This window comes from Glandiceps talaboti, chromosome 23 (assembly GCF_964340395.1).
Source record: "Glandiceps talaboti chromosome 23, keGlaTala1.1, whole genome shotgun sequence".
Lineage (NCBI taxonomy): Eukaryota > Metazoa > Hemichordata > Enteropneusta > Spengelidae > Glandiceps > Glandiceps talaboti.
In genome coordinates, this window is record NC_135571.1 from 3,462,029 (window position 1) to 3,477,004 (window position 14,976).

Below are 14,976 nucleotides of genomic sequence, written 5' to 3' on the forward strand. Positions count from 1 at the left end.
GTACTGCCCAGTGGAAACTCTATAGTCACTATGGTTTGGTAGTCAAAAAGTTGTACTGCCCAGTGGAAACTCTATAGTCACTATGGTTTGGTAGTCAAAAAGTTGTACTGCCCAGTGGAAACTCTATAGTCACTATGGTTTGGTAGTACCTTTTCATCATAGATTATATATAATACAACAATGAAATATTCAACGAATCTTACCTATTTTTATGACCATAATAGGTTGCATTGAACTTTTGTTTAGAAACAAATATTAGTAGTTTTTAGATTTACATGAACTCTTAGTAGTTTTTAGATTTACCTGAACTCTAGCTCTCGCTACTTGATCTTCCAGCTCTTCAATTCTGTCTTTCTGATTTTTATCTGAAGTGAAAAGTATATTATCACATGATTACTTGTACCGGTGTGTGCACATACTAGTGGTATTTGCACTACAGTGTAATACCAAAGACATCATCTGCATATCTGCATGCAAATGATATGCAAATGAGGACACAATCGTTCCTTCCGCACACAAGCACATGATTGCATAGTGTCATTTTTAAAGAAATTTGTTTTTTTGGATAAAAATATCTGACCCCATATTGCGTGACTCTGACTCATACACCGTGCAAGTGTGGGTACTCAGGGGTATTTGCACTCATGCGAACAGTGTTTTCTGCTGCACTTTCACTTGCTATATGCTCATGAATGTACTGTAGTGTTTGAATCTCCTGATTAGTGAGCCAGTGACACAAAATCATAGAGCGTGATATCAACAGACTATAAATCTACTTACCATTTCTGATAAGTTTATCCAGTGTCAACAGACTATAAATCTACTTACCATTTCTGATAAGTTTATCCAGTGTCAACAGTCTATAAATCTACTTACCATTTCTGATAAGTTTATCCAGTGTCAACAGACTATAAATCTACTTACCATTTCTGATAAGTTTATCCAGTGTCAACAGACTATAAATCTACTTACCATTTCTGATAAGTTTATCCAGTGTCAACAGACTATAAATCTACTTACCATTTCTGATAAGTTTATCCAGTGTCAACAGACTATAAATCTACTTACCATTTCTGATAAGTTTATCCAGTGTCAACAGACTATAAATCTACTTACCATTTCTGATAAGTTTATCCAGTGTCTACAGACTATAAATCTACTTACCATTTCTGATAAGTTCATCCAGTGTCCAGCGTGCGAAATTAACGCCGGTCCTTCGGCCCGAGACCAACAGATTTCCGTTCGGACCGACAGTTTTTCAGAATTACGACAACGTATCGGTCCTTATGACCGACGGAAATTTGGAGTAAATAATAACATTTATTCAAAGATATATCCAATTTCACCTACATGAATCTGATCTTGTGTTAACTATTTCACTCTCGACATCTCGTTCAAGTCAAGCGACACAGAGCTAGCTCGCTCTGTGTTGTTGTCAACTGAATGTTGATATCATGTCTACATACATGTATGACGTAGCATACAGCATTTGCTTTATGAAATTATGTTAGCAAAGACATGGTTGGCTGAATTTCTCTAATTATTTTTGTCTTGTCTAATCAGAACGTCTTAGACATTCAGACTCATTTTACGCATTCAGCGCTTGCGTCTTTTTCCGCCATGATATCGTGATCATTTAATCATTGTTGTAAAGTTTACTGTTCGAAGTGTATGAAACTTTTAACGTGTTTGAGACAGTTCCACGTTGTATTTATAAAGTATGTGGCAATATTTAATGAGCTTCCGAAGAAGAAGACGAAACAGACACTGTTTTTTAAAGGCTGGTATTAAAGCCGGTAAATGTTAGCGGGTTTCCCGATCAATTTACCGGATTCCCCCATGTGTGTGGCCATGATCAAAACAAACTGACGGAAAACATATAACTACTCTGAAAATGGCGTTTTAACTAATAAAGAAGGCAGGTACACTTCGTAAAATATCTTCAGTACGGTAGGGTTTTTTTTTTGTAAAAACAGTAAAAAAAAAAAAATGCGTAGTCTGATTGCTTTCAATTTGATGAATATGATGATGTACGTCCTGTCATGTTGTAATCAACGTAAAAACTTAGAAATGTTGCATTTTTGTTGCCATTGTTGTATCTGGAAAATTACTACATCATGGCAAACACGGGTTCATAGTGGATGACACATTACAGCACAGTTACCATATCACGTTCCCATGTCAAAAAAAAAATTGCACTGCACTGTAAGACATGTTTAGCCATGATAGTTCTCTTCATCATGGTCAGATTTCTTACACAAACAACCAGTGACGATACTCAATACACCACGGTAGGGTATACGGGTAGGGCTTTATGGGGGGGGGGGGGGGGGTGGCCCTTCTGTACATATTTGTAAAGACTGAAGGAAGACGAAACCGCTCCGTGTCACTGTATGGCTGGAAATTGAAATAAAGCAAATACACAGTTTTCAAGAGGGATAGTTATTCGACAAAACCTTCTGCTATGATGAATTTGTGGGTCTACGTTCGCTAAGAGTTGGAAAGCTACATCAGCTGTTGCCACATACGATGAATCTGACATTGGATTATGTGATTCAGAATTTAGTGAATCGTACAGAGAGGAAGGAGAGGACTGTGATCTCTTAGAGATTGCAGATAATGTAGATTTATTGATTCATTCACCCATATTATCTACAATCTATGGATATGTATTTCTATGGTGGTATGAATACATTCAGTCTCAGACCACTATAGTCTATAGGAACAGATTATGCGAGAATGAATATTCATAGTCTCTGGGTTCATAGTTACAAATGAAAACCTCTACTCACAGAGTCAAAAAGTACTTGCTTGTGAATCCAAAATTTACTTCCAATTTATTTTTTGACTCTGTGAGTGGAAATTTTATGAAATAATAGTGGATAGTGAACAATTCGTTGTACTCTCTTTTACTTTTATATCTAAAGATATGTTGTATCATATCAAAGTTCAAAATCATTTAATCTGTAAATGGGGGGTGTAGATACAGGTCGTGAACGTGAACTGCATTGAGTATGGACCAGCAGTTTTCCTTAAGGACCAGCAGCATTTGCTACCTGTCGGTCCTTATGACCAGTAGTCATTTTCCCTTAAGTTCACACACTGCCAGTGTCTACAGACTATAAATCTACTTACCATTTCTGATAAGTTTATCCAGTGTCAACAGACTATAAATCTACTTACCATTTCTGATAAGTTTATCCAGTGTCAACAGACTATAAATCTACTTACCATTTCTGATAAGTTTATCCAGTGTCAACAGACTATAAATCTACTTACCATTTCTGATAAGTTTATCCAGTGTTGACAGATTATAAATCTACTTACCATTTCTGATAAGTTTATCCAGTGTCAACAGACTATAAATCTACTTACCATTTCTGATAAGTTTATCCAGTGTCAACAGACTATAAATCTACTTACCATTTCTGATAAGTTTATCCAGTGTCGACAGATTATAAATCTACTTACCATTTCTGATAAGTTTATCCAGTTCATCTTCTACCACCTCAGCCTGTGTTCCTTTATATTTCAGGAGAGACCTAGTGACTTCGAACAGCTGGAATAACTTATCAGAATCAATTTCATCTTCAACATTGGCCTACAAAGAACAAAGAATACATCATTAGTCTGTAAAATTGAGTGAAAAAATTTGGCATTTTCAAATAAATAATGTTCATTTTTAAGATAACGAAGATTCATTACTGGGACAAGCCATTAGCCAAGCAAGTGGACTTGTTATCAAAGAGTACCAATATTTACACATGTGATGATGGGCTCTTACATAACACAAGTAAACAGTTGTAAAACCTCTATTCGCTGTCTGCATGGACTGCAATTGAGGCAAACCTTATCTCCGTCTTATATCAGTTGTTATCAATTTATTAGGCTATTATAAGTAACGCTACAAACAGCTTTAGAGATGCAAACAACTTTTATGACACCCGTTTTCGCCAGGCAAGCCCGCGGGTTTGTTGCACTTGGACCGCTAATGGTTTTTGACTGTCATGTGCAAACAAAGAATAACATACTCATCTGTAAGATACATAATATTGAAAAAAAAATAAACAGATGGTTTTACATTAGATGTGGTAAGTAGGTAAAACTTACTTGAGTTCCCTAGTCATTTTATTTACCTGAGTTCCCCACCAAAATTATATTACAATGTATGGAAACTATGCCAGTTTTACCAATTTTACCACCGTCTGTTACTGGGGTTCCAACAACTTACAAAAACATTGAAAGAAGTTTTTATTCGGGGTGGGAGTGGGGAGAAGGGTAGGGGGAGGTGGGGTGGGGGGATGGAGGGGTAGGGTGACAGAGTTAGCGCTAGGATTTTAAAACTAATAGCCACAATCTTCATTTGTGGCGAAAAATACACATTTTTTTTAGCCACAGAGGCATCTTATTAGCCTCACAGTCTACATTTGTTATGTGAATAGAAACAAGATTGGCATGGGTTTATTGTTAGCAAATATTTGGTTATTGCTTTGAAGTTGTGGAGCACAACATGCAGTCACAGTTCTGGCTTCTGGCTTTAGCTATTAAAACCTCTTAGTGCAGTGTGACCTGTAAAATTTGAATATGACCCAATGTATGGAAAACATATAAACAGTTTCATGTGCTCCATGGTCATTTCCTGACGTCTTGGGTAGTTTAGAAACTATGTGCTATTATCATTATCTATCCACGTGATTTGTTACTTATTAACAGACTTGTTAGACAGGGTTTGCATCAATATGACAGCCATTACGGCAAAGCCCCTTCCATTCATGGGCGAAGAGATGATCAAATTGAGTCTAAGACCACATCGGCAGACGGTCTATGCTGAAAACTTCACTCATATAAATTCAAACCGTCACGTCACCATTTCATTCTCACTAAAACTTCAACTTTCTTTTTGAGCTTTCCTACAAGATCGAAGGCATTACATGTACGTAAATTTACCAAATTTAGTACATGCTCTCAAGGCCTTGCGTGAGCATGGTTCACACATGTAATTTTTAAGGCATCGTTGAACTTGAAGAATAAACGAATCTCTAGGTGTATACCAAGTTAACAGTTCTCTTCAGCAACATAAAATTTTATCAAACGTGTCTCTGTCAAGTTGAAAGTTAACGCTGTCATTCATGTCATGGAAGTTGGAACTTAGTTTGTGTAAGTACTGCAGTGCTGTGTCCATAGCACTGTACTCTGTACCATTGTACGGCCTGACTCCGAGAAGGGCTGGGGCGCATATATTTCCAGAGAGTGATTACCATGGAAAATTGAAAGCCCAGAAAGATAACATTAAATTACTGTGTACAATATTGTTGCATATAAATGTTATTGTGACATTTTGGAAGTACAAGCTGTGTCACAGTGTGTGTACGTGTATACAATGTGCGGAAGAATGACATGTACAGCGTGCATGTAATTTGTAAACATTTGTAATGTATTTCGTGTACATCTGTACATGTCGTGTGTATCAAATTTGGAAAAGACACACCGTACTGGGATTTTGACGCTAATTTAGGCGAGAACACATTCCAGGGAGCACATTATAAAAAAGTGACCGCTGGAATGACCGTGGAATGATACGATCGCGAATAGGGCGGACGAGGCTCCGAAAACTTCCATTGACAGCAGCAAATTATACAATCACCACCGTGGCGACAACGTTATCGGTTTTTTCGCCAATTGGAAATTTTATTCGCATTTTGCTAGCGCAAACGCTGGGGTGAGGGTGAGGGGGGGGGGGGTAGGCAATGTATCGTAAGCATTGAATCCATGTAATAAATCATTTTAGATTTGGGCCAGGTCTATATTCAGATGAAAATTGACTGACGATATTAATTACAATACCTCAACTATCTTATCATAAAAAGTGTCTGCATCCTCTTCAGTCAGCTCATTTGGATCAAGCTCCATAATCTTACTCCAGTCTAGTGGCGCCATGGTGATGGTTACCTTGGTGACACTCACTCAGTGGTTACTATGGAGACTGTAATATAAAGATGACATGAGAATGAAGGTTACTATGGGTGAAATGATTTTTGAATTGTTTCTGGTCAGGACATTTTGCCTAAAGTGGTGTGAAGATGCGAATTCATTTTTTCTTTTCTTTTTTTTTTAATTCTCAACAAACCTGTCATTAAATCTACTATTTATGGCAGTTACTGTTCTTTTTATTTAGTACTTTAGAGCAAGTGTGTATGAGGGGCAGATGTCCACACACACACACGCACACACACAAACACACACTCACACACTCACACACACACACACTCACACTCACTCACACACACACATGCACACAAAAGACGTGAGGGTATTTAAGTGATGTGCATGCTGACCAGAAAAAAAACATTTTTGAGGGGCCTAACACTGTTTCAATTGCACCTATGGTAGGTTGTGTGAGGTTATAGTATGTTAATGTTTGTTGACCGGAGTATTGTGTGTTTATCATAATGTATAGTTAGTTTTGCCTCCACTGTTGACCTTCCACCTCTGTAGTTAAACATTTGCTTAGAATCTGTAATCCTTATCAACTGATATGCTGTAGAACTCAGTGTTTACATGTAGTTGCTACTGTACAATTTTAGTAGCAACTCAATTGTTACATGGCAGGGCTTGAAATTAACAGTAGTCCTGTGTCCACAGACTACCAATTCTTGTCATGGGGTTACCATAATTTGCAGCTGGTGGCCCACTCAGTCTACCACTGATTATGTGATGATTTAAAGGATGGAATATCTACGGGCATGAAAGTATTTTAATAACACACATATTTCCAATATAGGAACTCTATTTTCAATTCAGGATAAAGGAGTTTTTGGGTCCACATCCAAAAATCATCACCCCCAATAAATCATGATTTTAACTTCTTACTATATTACTTTATATATAGATAAAATAGACCTCTAATTGACATGTACAATCTCTAATTTTTAGCATTTGAACAATTTCCAGCAAATATATTGTGGTTGTCAGGTCAAAAAAATATACAGTGTCTTGTGACCAGTGCCTGTCAGCAGCATAACGTGCTCATGACAGGTTCGGGATTTTCACAGAATCAATTTGATGTGTATTCAAAAACACGTTCTGGTTACCTTTGAAAATGATTACCTTCGTAGGTGAATACACAGAACTTTCAAAAAATGTCTAAAATCGTACATAACGTTCGCCAATACATGTTTCAACCTAAACCAGTTGTTCTATATCGCTTTGTAACGTTGTTATTGTTGTTGTAAAGATTCAGTTTACTTCATCGTACATTGTAGTATGCATTCTTTTAGTGGTATGAGTACACATGTATCATGAAAAGTTGAGAACAACACGTCTACGTGAGAAAAACTCGTCAACATGTGCTCAAGTACTAGAAGTAGCACTGACCAATTGGAAATACGCGTTCACTTTTCCCCATGTTTTTGTTCCTTAAGCTATTTTGCTCACGCTGACAGTATACATGTGGTGTACCATCTTATTTCAATATTCTGGCCAGTTTCACAATAATGAATGTTATTGATGCAACAAACTTTAGGTTTTTTTAGATTAATTACCTTTACCCATTTGCACACTGATGGATCGTGTTCTACATACAGTCGTACTACATCATACATCATACATGCAGACATACATGTAACATGGCAGTGTACATGTGTGTATGCCTGGTTGTTGGAAAAAACATGAGCTATCACACGTAAGTTAACAGTTTTGAGAACTGATGTAATGTTTGAGCATTCGATTTCAAAGTTAATACTAACGTGTATTTGATGCCGAAATACGTCGTAAGGGACGTCAAAAGTCTGGGTCAAAAGCCACGCGTGTCACCAGCATGACGTGCTGGTGACCGGCACCTGTCAGGAGACTCGACCAAAAATATATGCCCCAGTTACAGCTAGTGCAGGTTTCATGACATGATTGGCAAATTGGTAGAGCTGGTAATAAATGATAATTTTTATTTTATATTTTTGGGGCAAAACATACCTATTTTGATAGTCAATGTTTAGATACATCATAATAAGTTTATATACTATTTAATTTCTTAATTTAATAAATAATTTTAACTAAAAAACTGAAAATTAGGAAAATAATCTGTAGTTTTAAAATATATCTTGTACTATGCAGATTGGTTAGGGACATACTTGACAGTACTTGATTACTTTGGTATGCATATTTTCTATGAATTTTTAACCATGGACTCGATGGAAGTGTTAATACATGCATGCACCTCCAAGTTTTAACTGACTCCTCGTGGGACATGTTTATTTAACACCCCCCCCCCCCCCAAAAAAATGACAATGGTTTTTACAGATAACGTTAATCTACTGAGTGGAGGGGACAACACTGCTGGTCGAGGACCTCAGTTGCATGTAGGCATGGAAGTAAATTGACTGTGCTTTCCACTTCCATGATGCAGGCGACAAGTTACAACGGAAGTCGGTCGATTTTCATTGTCGCTGACTTGAGAAGGGTCAAACTGTCAACCGCTAGTCTGCCCTTAAAAAAGATGGTGTAATTACTGGCCCGGGTCCTGCAATGGGCCAGGAGAGGGAGGGGAGGAGGGGGGCATTCGAGACGCACGGTTTACCGTTAATGTAATTTTGCATGGCTACTTCCTAGCTCGTAATTCGTACGTGTATACAAACACACTTCGCACATTGAGCTTGCTGCAGTTGAACGTAAGTCGCAAGCAAGTCAGAACAAGACAATTTACGAAACAAAACATCAACATTTCTTAGAATTAGAAGACTTTTGACACTTACCAGATATTACCTAAAGTGAAATGATACTTGTCAAGTTTTTACGCATGCAAAGCAACAGAAAAATACCCTAGTAACACATTTCGCGTCACGAAGGTCGACGGCTAACTAGTTGCTCAGTCCGCCATAATGGTTTGAAAACAATATTCTTCTACACATTCCCAATGCATGAGGGCGCTCTTCACTGCGCATATGACACATGTGACACTTGCATTTGCTTTAGGTTTCGACCGTAATAGTACAGAACGATAAATGGACAGACAGACAGACAGACATACATACATACATACATACATACATACATACATACATACAGACAGACAGACAGACAGACAGACAGACATACATACATACATACATACATAGATACATACATACATACATACATACACACATACAGACAGACATACATACATACATACATACATACATACATACACACACACATACATACATACACATACATACATACATACATACATACATACATATACATACATACATACATACATACATATACATACATACATACATACATACATACATACATACATACATACATACATACATACATACAGGCAATGGCAAGAATATATATACATCATATATACCTGAGACATTAAAAGTTTTAGGTTTTGCTATACATTCTAAAATACTATAGTTGGCAAGAACTAGGCTGGATAACATGGGTACAGTGGTAATGTACACTGACCTTGACTTTCCTAAAGTCAATACAGTTAAACATTATATATTTTCATTCAAGTCTTAACCTCTTTTCTCGTCCTTAAAAAGCATTGTCATCGGGAAACACTTTGCTGTGCCAAAATATAAAGATATTAGCAAGATACGATAGTATTGATGTACATCCATAGACAGTGGCGTCGCCTGTATTTGTGTTTTGGTTAGCAGAGGACGCAGATTGTTATAGACCACCTATGTTGGTAATCATTCTTCATTATTTCGCGGTCTGAATTTAAGAGATTATGTTTCGTCGAGTTTATTCCCTAGAACAATTCAATACCGATAACATAACATCTGATCAATGGGTTTTGACCTTTTTGCAAGTGAAAATTAATGCTAAAATGAGTATTTTTGTATTACGGTGTTTAGATTTGCATAATATGGTCGAGGATTATCGTCCCCTTCACGAGCTTGTGGGTCCTCTAATGGCGTCACTGAATGAAGTGTGATTGTCTGCACGCCGTACCGTCTTGGTAGGTGAACTGTGTGTTTTGCAGAATACTGATTTGTGTTTTCAGTAAATGTAATGTTTTAGATTTGCTATCGCCAGACATGGACTGCATGCCATACATTTCTTGTTGTTATTCGGTTAACATAGAGAGACAGGCGGACTTGTAACCTATGGAGTTTTGTTAATGAATGTGAGCTCGAGCAAGTATAGTGGAAATTACAATTGCGTTCAGTTTCATGTAATGTTGAGATCATGGCAATATATGTTACCCGTCACTGCACTGACGTAACATTCTGTTGTTTACTCCTGGCGTATGTGGGTTGGTTTTGGTGGCAAGTTTCAGTGTCTATTGTGAAATTGTTATCAACAATCAAAACATGATGCATTGATGGTTAACACTGTGTAGTCTGTTACAGTCTGCCCCACCCCCCACCCAGGGGTGTGGTAAACCTAAAATCCAAATCACAAATACACATATTTTATAACTCCCAATCTTTGATAAGCAAATGTATGTTATTTTACACATGTACCAGATTCTTGCCCAAATGTGTTAATTACCCATGACATTGATGCAAGAAAGTTCAACATCATAATAATTTGAAATTAAAATATTATATCATTACTTTGTTGAATGTTATTTTATTTTATTCCAACACAGTGACAGTGTTAAATTTTGAAAGGATGACGAGCTCTGGGTGGAAGGCTTTATTGTATTCGTAACCTGTATGGTGAGTGTCACGTGATTACCACAGTTTTATGTTATCATCAATATGTGTAGTAGCCTACCTGTAGACTTGAAGGGCTAAGACAAGATAGACGAGCAAAAATTCAAAAAGTGAAAATGTCAGTGGACATAGTGTAGTAGCACTAGTCCTGCAAGTCTCCCTGTCAATTATCAATATCCAGCCATTTCTTGCCTCCCACAGACACTCTGTTAGGGGTCTCATTAACAGCCGTCAGGCGGCGATTTATGGCCGTCTGGGCACAGATGAAGAGCCGTTTGAAATTGACAGTGTCTGTAGTGTACATGTTTGTTGTCAATTATTTTTAAATCATGTTTACATATTATACAAAACAAGGGAAATATATACATGTGCATTAGTTTTGGTGCTCATATCACATATTACTGCAAGGCAACTAAATTGTTATAAATAATCTTTATTTACTGCGTAACATCTGAAACTGAGAACTTTGATATTTATTGTGATATTTATGAAATAGTTATTAATATAAAATCAAAGTGACAAATATTTCATTGTTGTATATTACAGTTATCTGAACTAAATTGTTGTGCAAGCTAACCACAGGCACAGGAGAGATAACTATGGCAATGGACAGTGTAAACAGTTCCAAGGACTTCAAAATCATTATAATTGAGCACCCAGACATTGCAGATGGGGATAAAAATTCTGCTGGGGTATGGAATGATAAAAGTGGGGATACAATAACGGAATCTACAGTGAGAAAGAGTGAACGACTTAAAGAGAAGAAAGATACTCGCAGAGTATGGCATCATTTGACGAGTACCAAGAGACAAACAAAGGAATATGAATACGTTAATGCACCAGTTAACAAAGTGTTAGGATTTCAAAGTCATTCCGGTGTTTGTCCTTCTCAGAATAGTATCCTACAGGTATTGAGATATAACACACATATTCATGACTTACTAGCTAGTACCTTTCAGCACCAAAGCTGCCCAAAGAACTGTACAAAACTCATCTGTATATTAAGACGGTTCATTACAGCAAACTTTCAACCTGAATTGAAATCTTCATCATTTGAGCTGTATTGTCGCCATTTTGACTTAATAATTGCAGCTGTTAATGAGAACAACACTCTCGTTAAAGTTGATGCACACAAATATTACACTGCCATACTGGTTTCCTTGTCTCAGATTTATGATCTGAAAACTATGGAGGATTTATTCCTGTTGAAAACTGAGTTGAAAGACACTTGTTTATCATGCCAATCCTGTAAAATGTTTTCTCTTAGGTTCACTAGTCTGTGCGTACCTGCAGAGAAACTAGCCAATGGTATGTTGACCTTTGACCTCAACTGCCTTAGTTGGGGGCAGGTGTTACTGAACAGTATTCGGCAGTGTTCGCAGTGTCCCACGAAGAGGTATGAACGAAATCTTAAGATCCTGAATGCTCCAAAGACGCTGACGATTAAAGTCGTGGATCGTAAAGTGACGTTTACGCAGTCTAAGATGGTCACACTTCCAACAAATGAAGGCAATGCGGTTTATATGATTTATGCAGCTACAGAGGGCGCACTCGTTTACTTGCAACACCTTTCCAGCTGGTGGGTGTGCGATGGCGTGACAGTCAATGCAATAGAATGGTCAGTTGTTGCTGAAAAAAATCTTGATATGCTGTTCTATCATAAGGTCGATGTGATCTCAAAGTCGAAAAGATCTCGTAAATGGAGGAAAGGGAAGTCTGATGAGATACAACATGTAGAGAAAAAACGTAGTAAAAAATCAGAAGAAGATGTCACAGGAAAGAGGCAATCAACACCATTAATAATTGGTGGAAAATTGGTCAAGTTATCTACAGAATCTGTTTGTAATGATGTCGTAGAATCGGATGAAGAGGCAGAGGGTGATGAAGATGATCGTAGGACGAACAACATAGATAAAGATTCTGTTGGTGGCCATGGCAACTCAAGTGAAGATGATGATGATGAGCAAGGAAGAATTGTACAAGTGAAATTGAATGATATTAAAGCGATGGTGCTTCTACAGCCAGGACAGAGAGTGTCTACTTACATGAAGGATTCCGAGACCGAGTCTGACGATGAACGAGAAAGAAACATCCATGAAAGTGAGAAAGTTAAGGGTGGCCGAAACAAGACCTGGAGAAAGAAAATCAGTAATACAGTACAGCAGTTGAAAGATGCTGTTGTTAAACCTAAGGATGTGTCAGTACTCATGAAAGAGCGAGTCGAGCCCAAAGACGTCTTGCGAACCTCACATAATTATTATCCTATCCCGATCCCTTTGAATGGATTGACAAACGTCAGTTTCATGGTCGTTATCTTGCACCTCTTCAGGCTTAGTAGGCCACTCCGCTATGTCATACTTGTTAGAAAGCAACATAATTGCCAAACTGAGTCGTTCTGTGGATTTTGTAGCGTACTGAATTTGATATATGCCAGTGATCTCAGTAATATCGCACACAGTATGTTTATGTCTCTGGTAACATTACATGGCGATAACACCAAAACAAGTGGTGAAGATTCAAGAGTTTTCTACATTCGTTTGATTCAAAGTCTCCGAGATTGTATGGCGCCCTATCAGTTTCAAGATACGTGTGTGGCTACACTGTCGCACACTACGGTATGCGATTTCTGTGGCGCAATGAAAACCAACGTTACCATGATCTACTACATTGTACTGAAAGTAAAGAAGCGCACGTGGAGCTTGGCACTTTCTGTCAATGATTATTTCAGTCGTCTCTCTCTCCGACAACACTGTATACACTGTTGCCAAGTAAGGGGCGCTAGAATGAAACGCAAATTAGCTGGACCCCCTAGGAATTTGATAATGTGTACGTCGAGTGTGACAGGCATGCATCTACCAAATGTTTCGCTAACCGACACAGTTACAATTCCAGCAGGAAATGTGAAAGCACTGTATACCTTGTATGCACTCATCTATGTAAAGGAAGATCCACTTTCAAAGAACAAGGTGTACACTTTATACATCAAGCATAAAGGTATATGGTATCATATTTGTAATGAGATTATCAATCAGGTCACATGGCAAGAGATCTTACATTTTCAGTCTCCTCCGTATATGCTGTTCTTTGAGAGGAGTAGTACATTGAACAGCAAGGTACAGGACAGCGAGAGTGGTTCAGATATGGTTGCCATGGCCACAACTGGGAGAAAAAGGTGTGGTAAAAGTGCTCCGAATGTAGATACGATGAGCAATGAGAGAAATCAAGCACGAGTGTCTACAAGTGGAAGTACAAGTACAGTAGTTGGAACAGCCTCGGGCAACAGTAGTACAACCATGACAGTAGTTGGAACAGCCTCGGACAAGAGTAGAGATAAACAAAGTGTGATGGTAAATCATGGCAACAAAGACATCATTACAGGTACTCTCCAAAGAGTGAATACAGGAGAACAGTCCTCACAAACCAATACAACGAATCTATCTCCCATCGGTAGACGGCAAATACGTACAATCACAACACCGCTACAGTCGTACCATACAGTACAAGTAAGTGGTCACAGTCAGGGTAGTGCTATGCAGAGTTCAAGTAAAGTGCATGTACTCCTGAAAGTTGGGAATTTGTTTGTTCCTGCCAATATAGTAGTAGAAGGGAATAGTGGGATGCAGAAGGAACAACAACGGATCATCATATCCCCGGAATATGGTCAAGTACCTAAGGATGATCTAATACAGTTGTTTCCACCTAGGAAGGATTTCACTGCAAGTCAAACTATGGTTCCTGTAGTGCCGAACGTGATCGACAATGAAGTTATTCTAGAAGAAAACGGTGATGTACCAACTCCAGATTTGGTGAAGTCAATAAACAAGGTTACATCAAAGAGTGTGTCAACTATTAGTACAGCTGTGTGTACTAATTCACAAGATACATCAGCCCACAGGGATACACCACCAACCAGAACCACTAAAGTTGCATGCGATGGAGTTGCTAAGCAACCAAGTTTAGTCCAATCCCCAATAACTGCTTCAACTGTTAATAACAATGCAGTGACGCAGGAAAGCCAACCAAGCATTAATACGACATCAAATGTTGGTAAGAGTTTAACCAATACCACTAATGTATGTACTAATACAGTAATGGCATCCACTATCAGGGCAGCACCGACTATGTTCAACAAAACGTCTTCAGTTATGAGTGAAGCTGAACGTGCTATCCAAAAAACAAAAGAAATTTTGAAGAGAGGTACAAATGTGATCGAGACGTGTGCAAATATCAGAGATATCCTATCCAATGTGAATGAGGTTACCAATAACATTAACGCTATCATGAAATCAACCGATGGTATCGCAGTGTCTGATAC

The 14,976-nt window shown here is 38.0% G+C and overlaps 1 protein-coding gene across 1 annotated transcript in view; it reads right to left on the minus strand.

Annotated features, from left to right (window-relative positions):
• The window catches only part of LOC144452645 (centrosomal protein of 290 kDa-like), a 54,083-nt gene extending 45,215 nt beyond the window's left edge, over positions 1–8,868 (minus strand). Inside the window, exons 1-4 of the mRNA XM_078143784.1 lie at positions 8,748–8,868; positions 5,845–5,983; positions 3,472–3,601; positions 304–365 (exon numbers count right to left, since the gene is read on the minus strand). Coding sequence (XP_077999910.1) covers positions 304–365; positions 3,472–3,601; positions 5,845–5,937 — 285 coding nt within the window. The 5' untranslated portion in view covers positions 5,938–5,983; positions 8,748–8,868. The remainder of the gene's footprint in view (positions 1–303; positions 366–3,471; positions 3,602–5,844; positions 5,984–8,747) is intronic.
• Between the last annotated feature and the right edge of the window lie 6,108 nt (positions 8,869–14,976).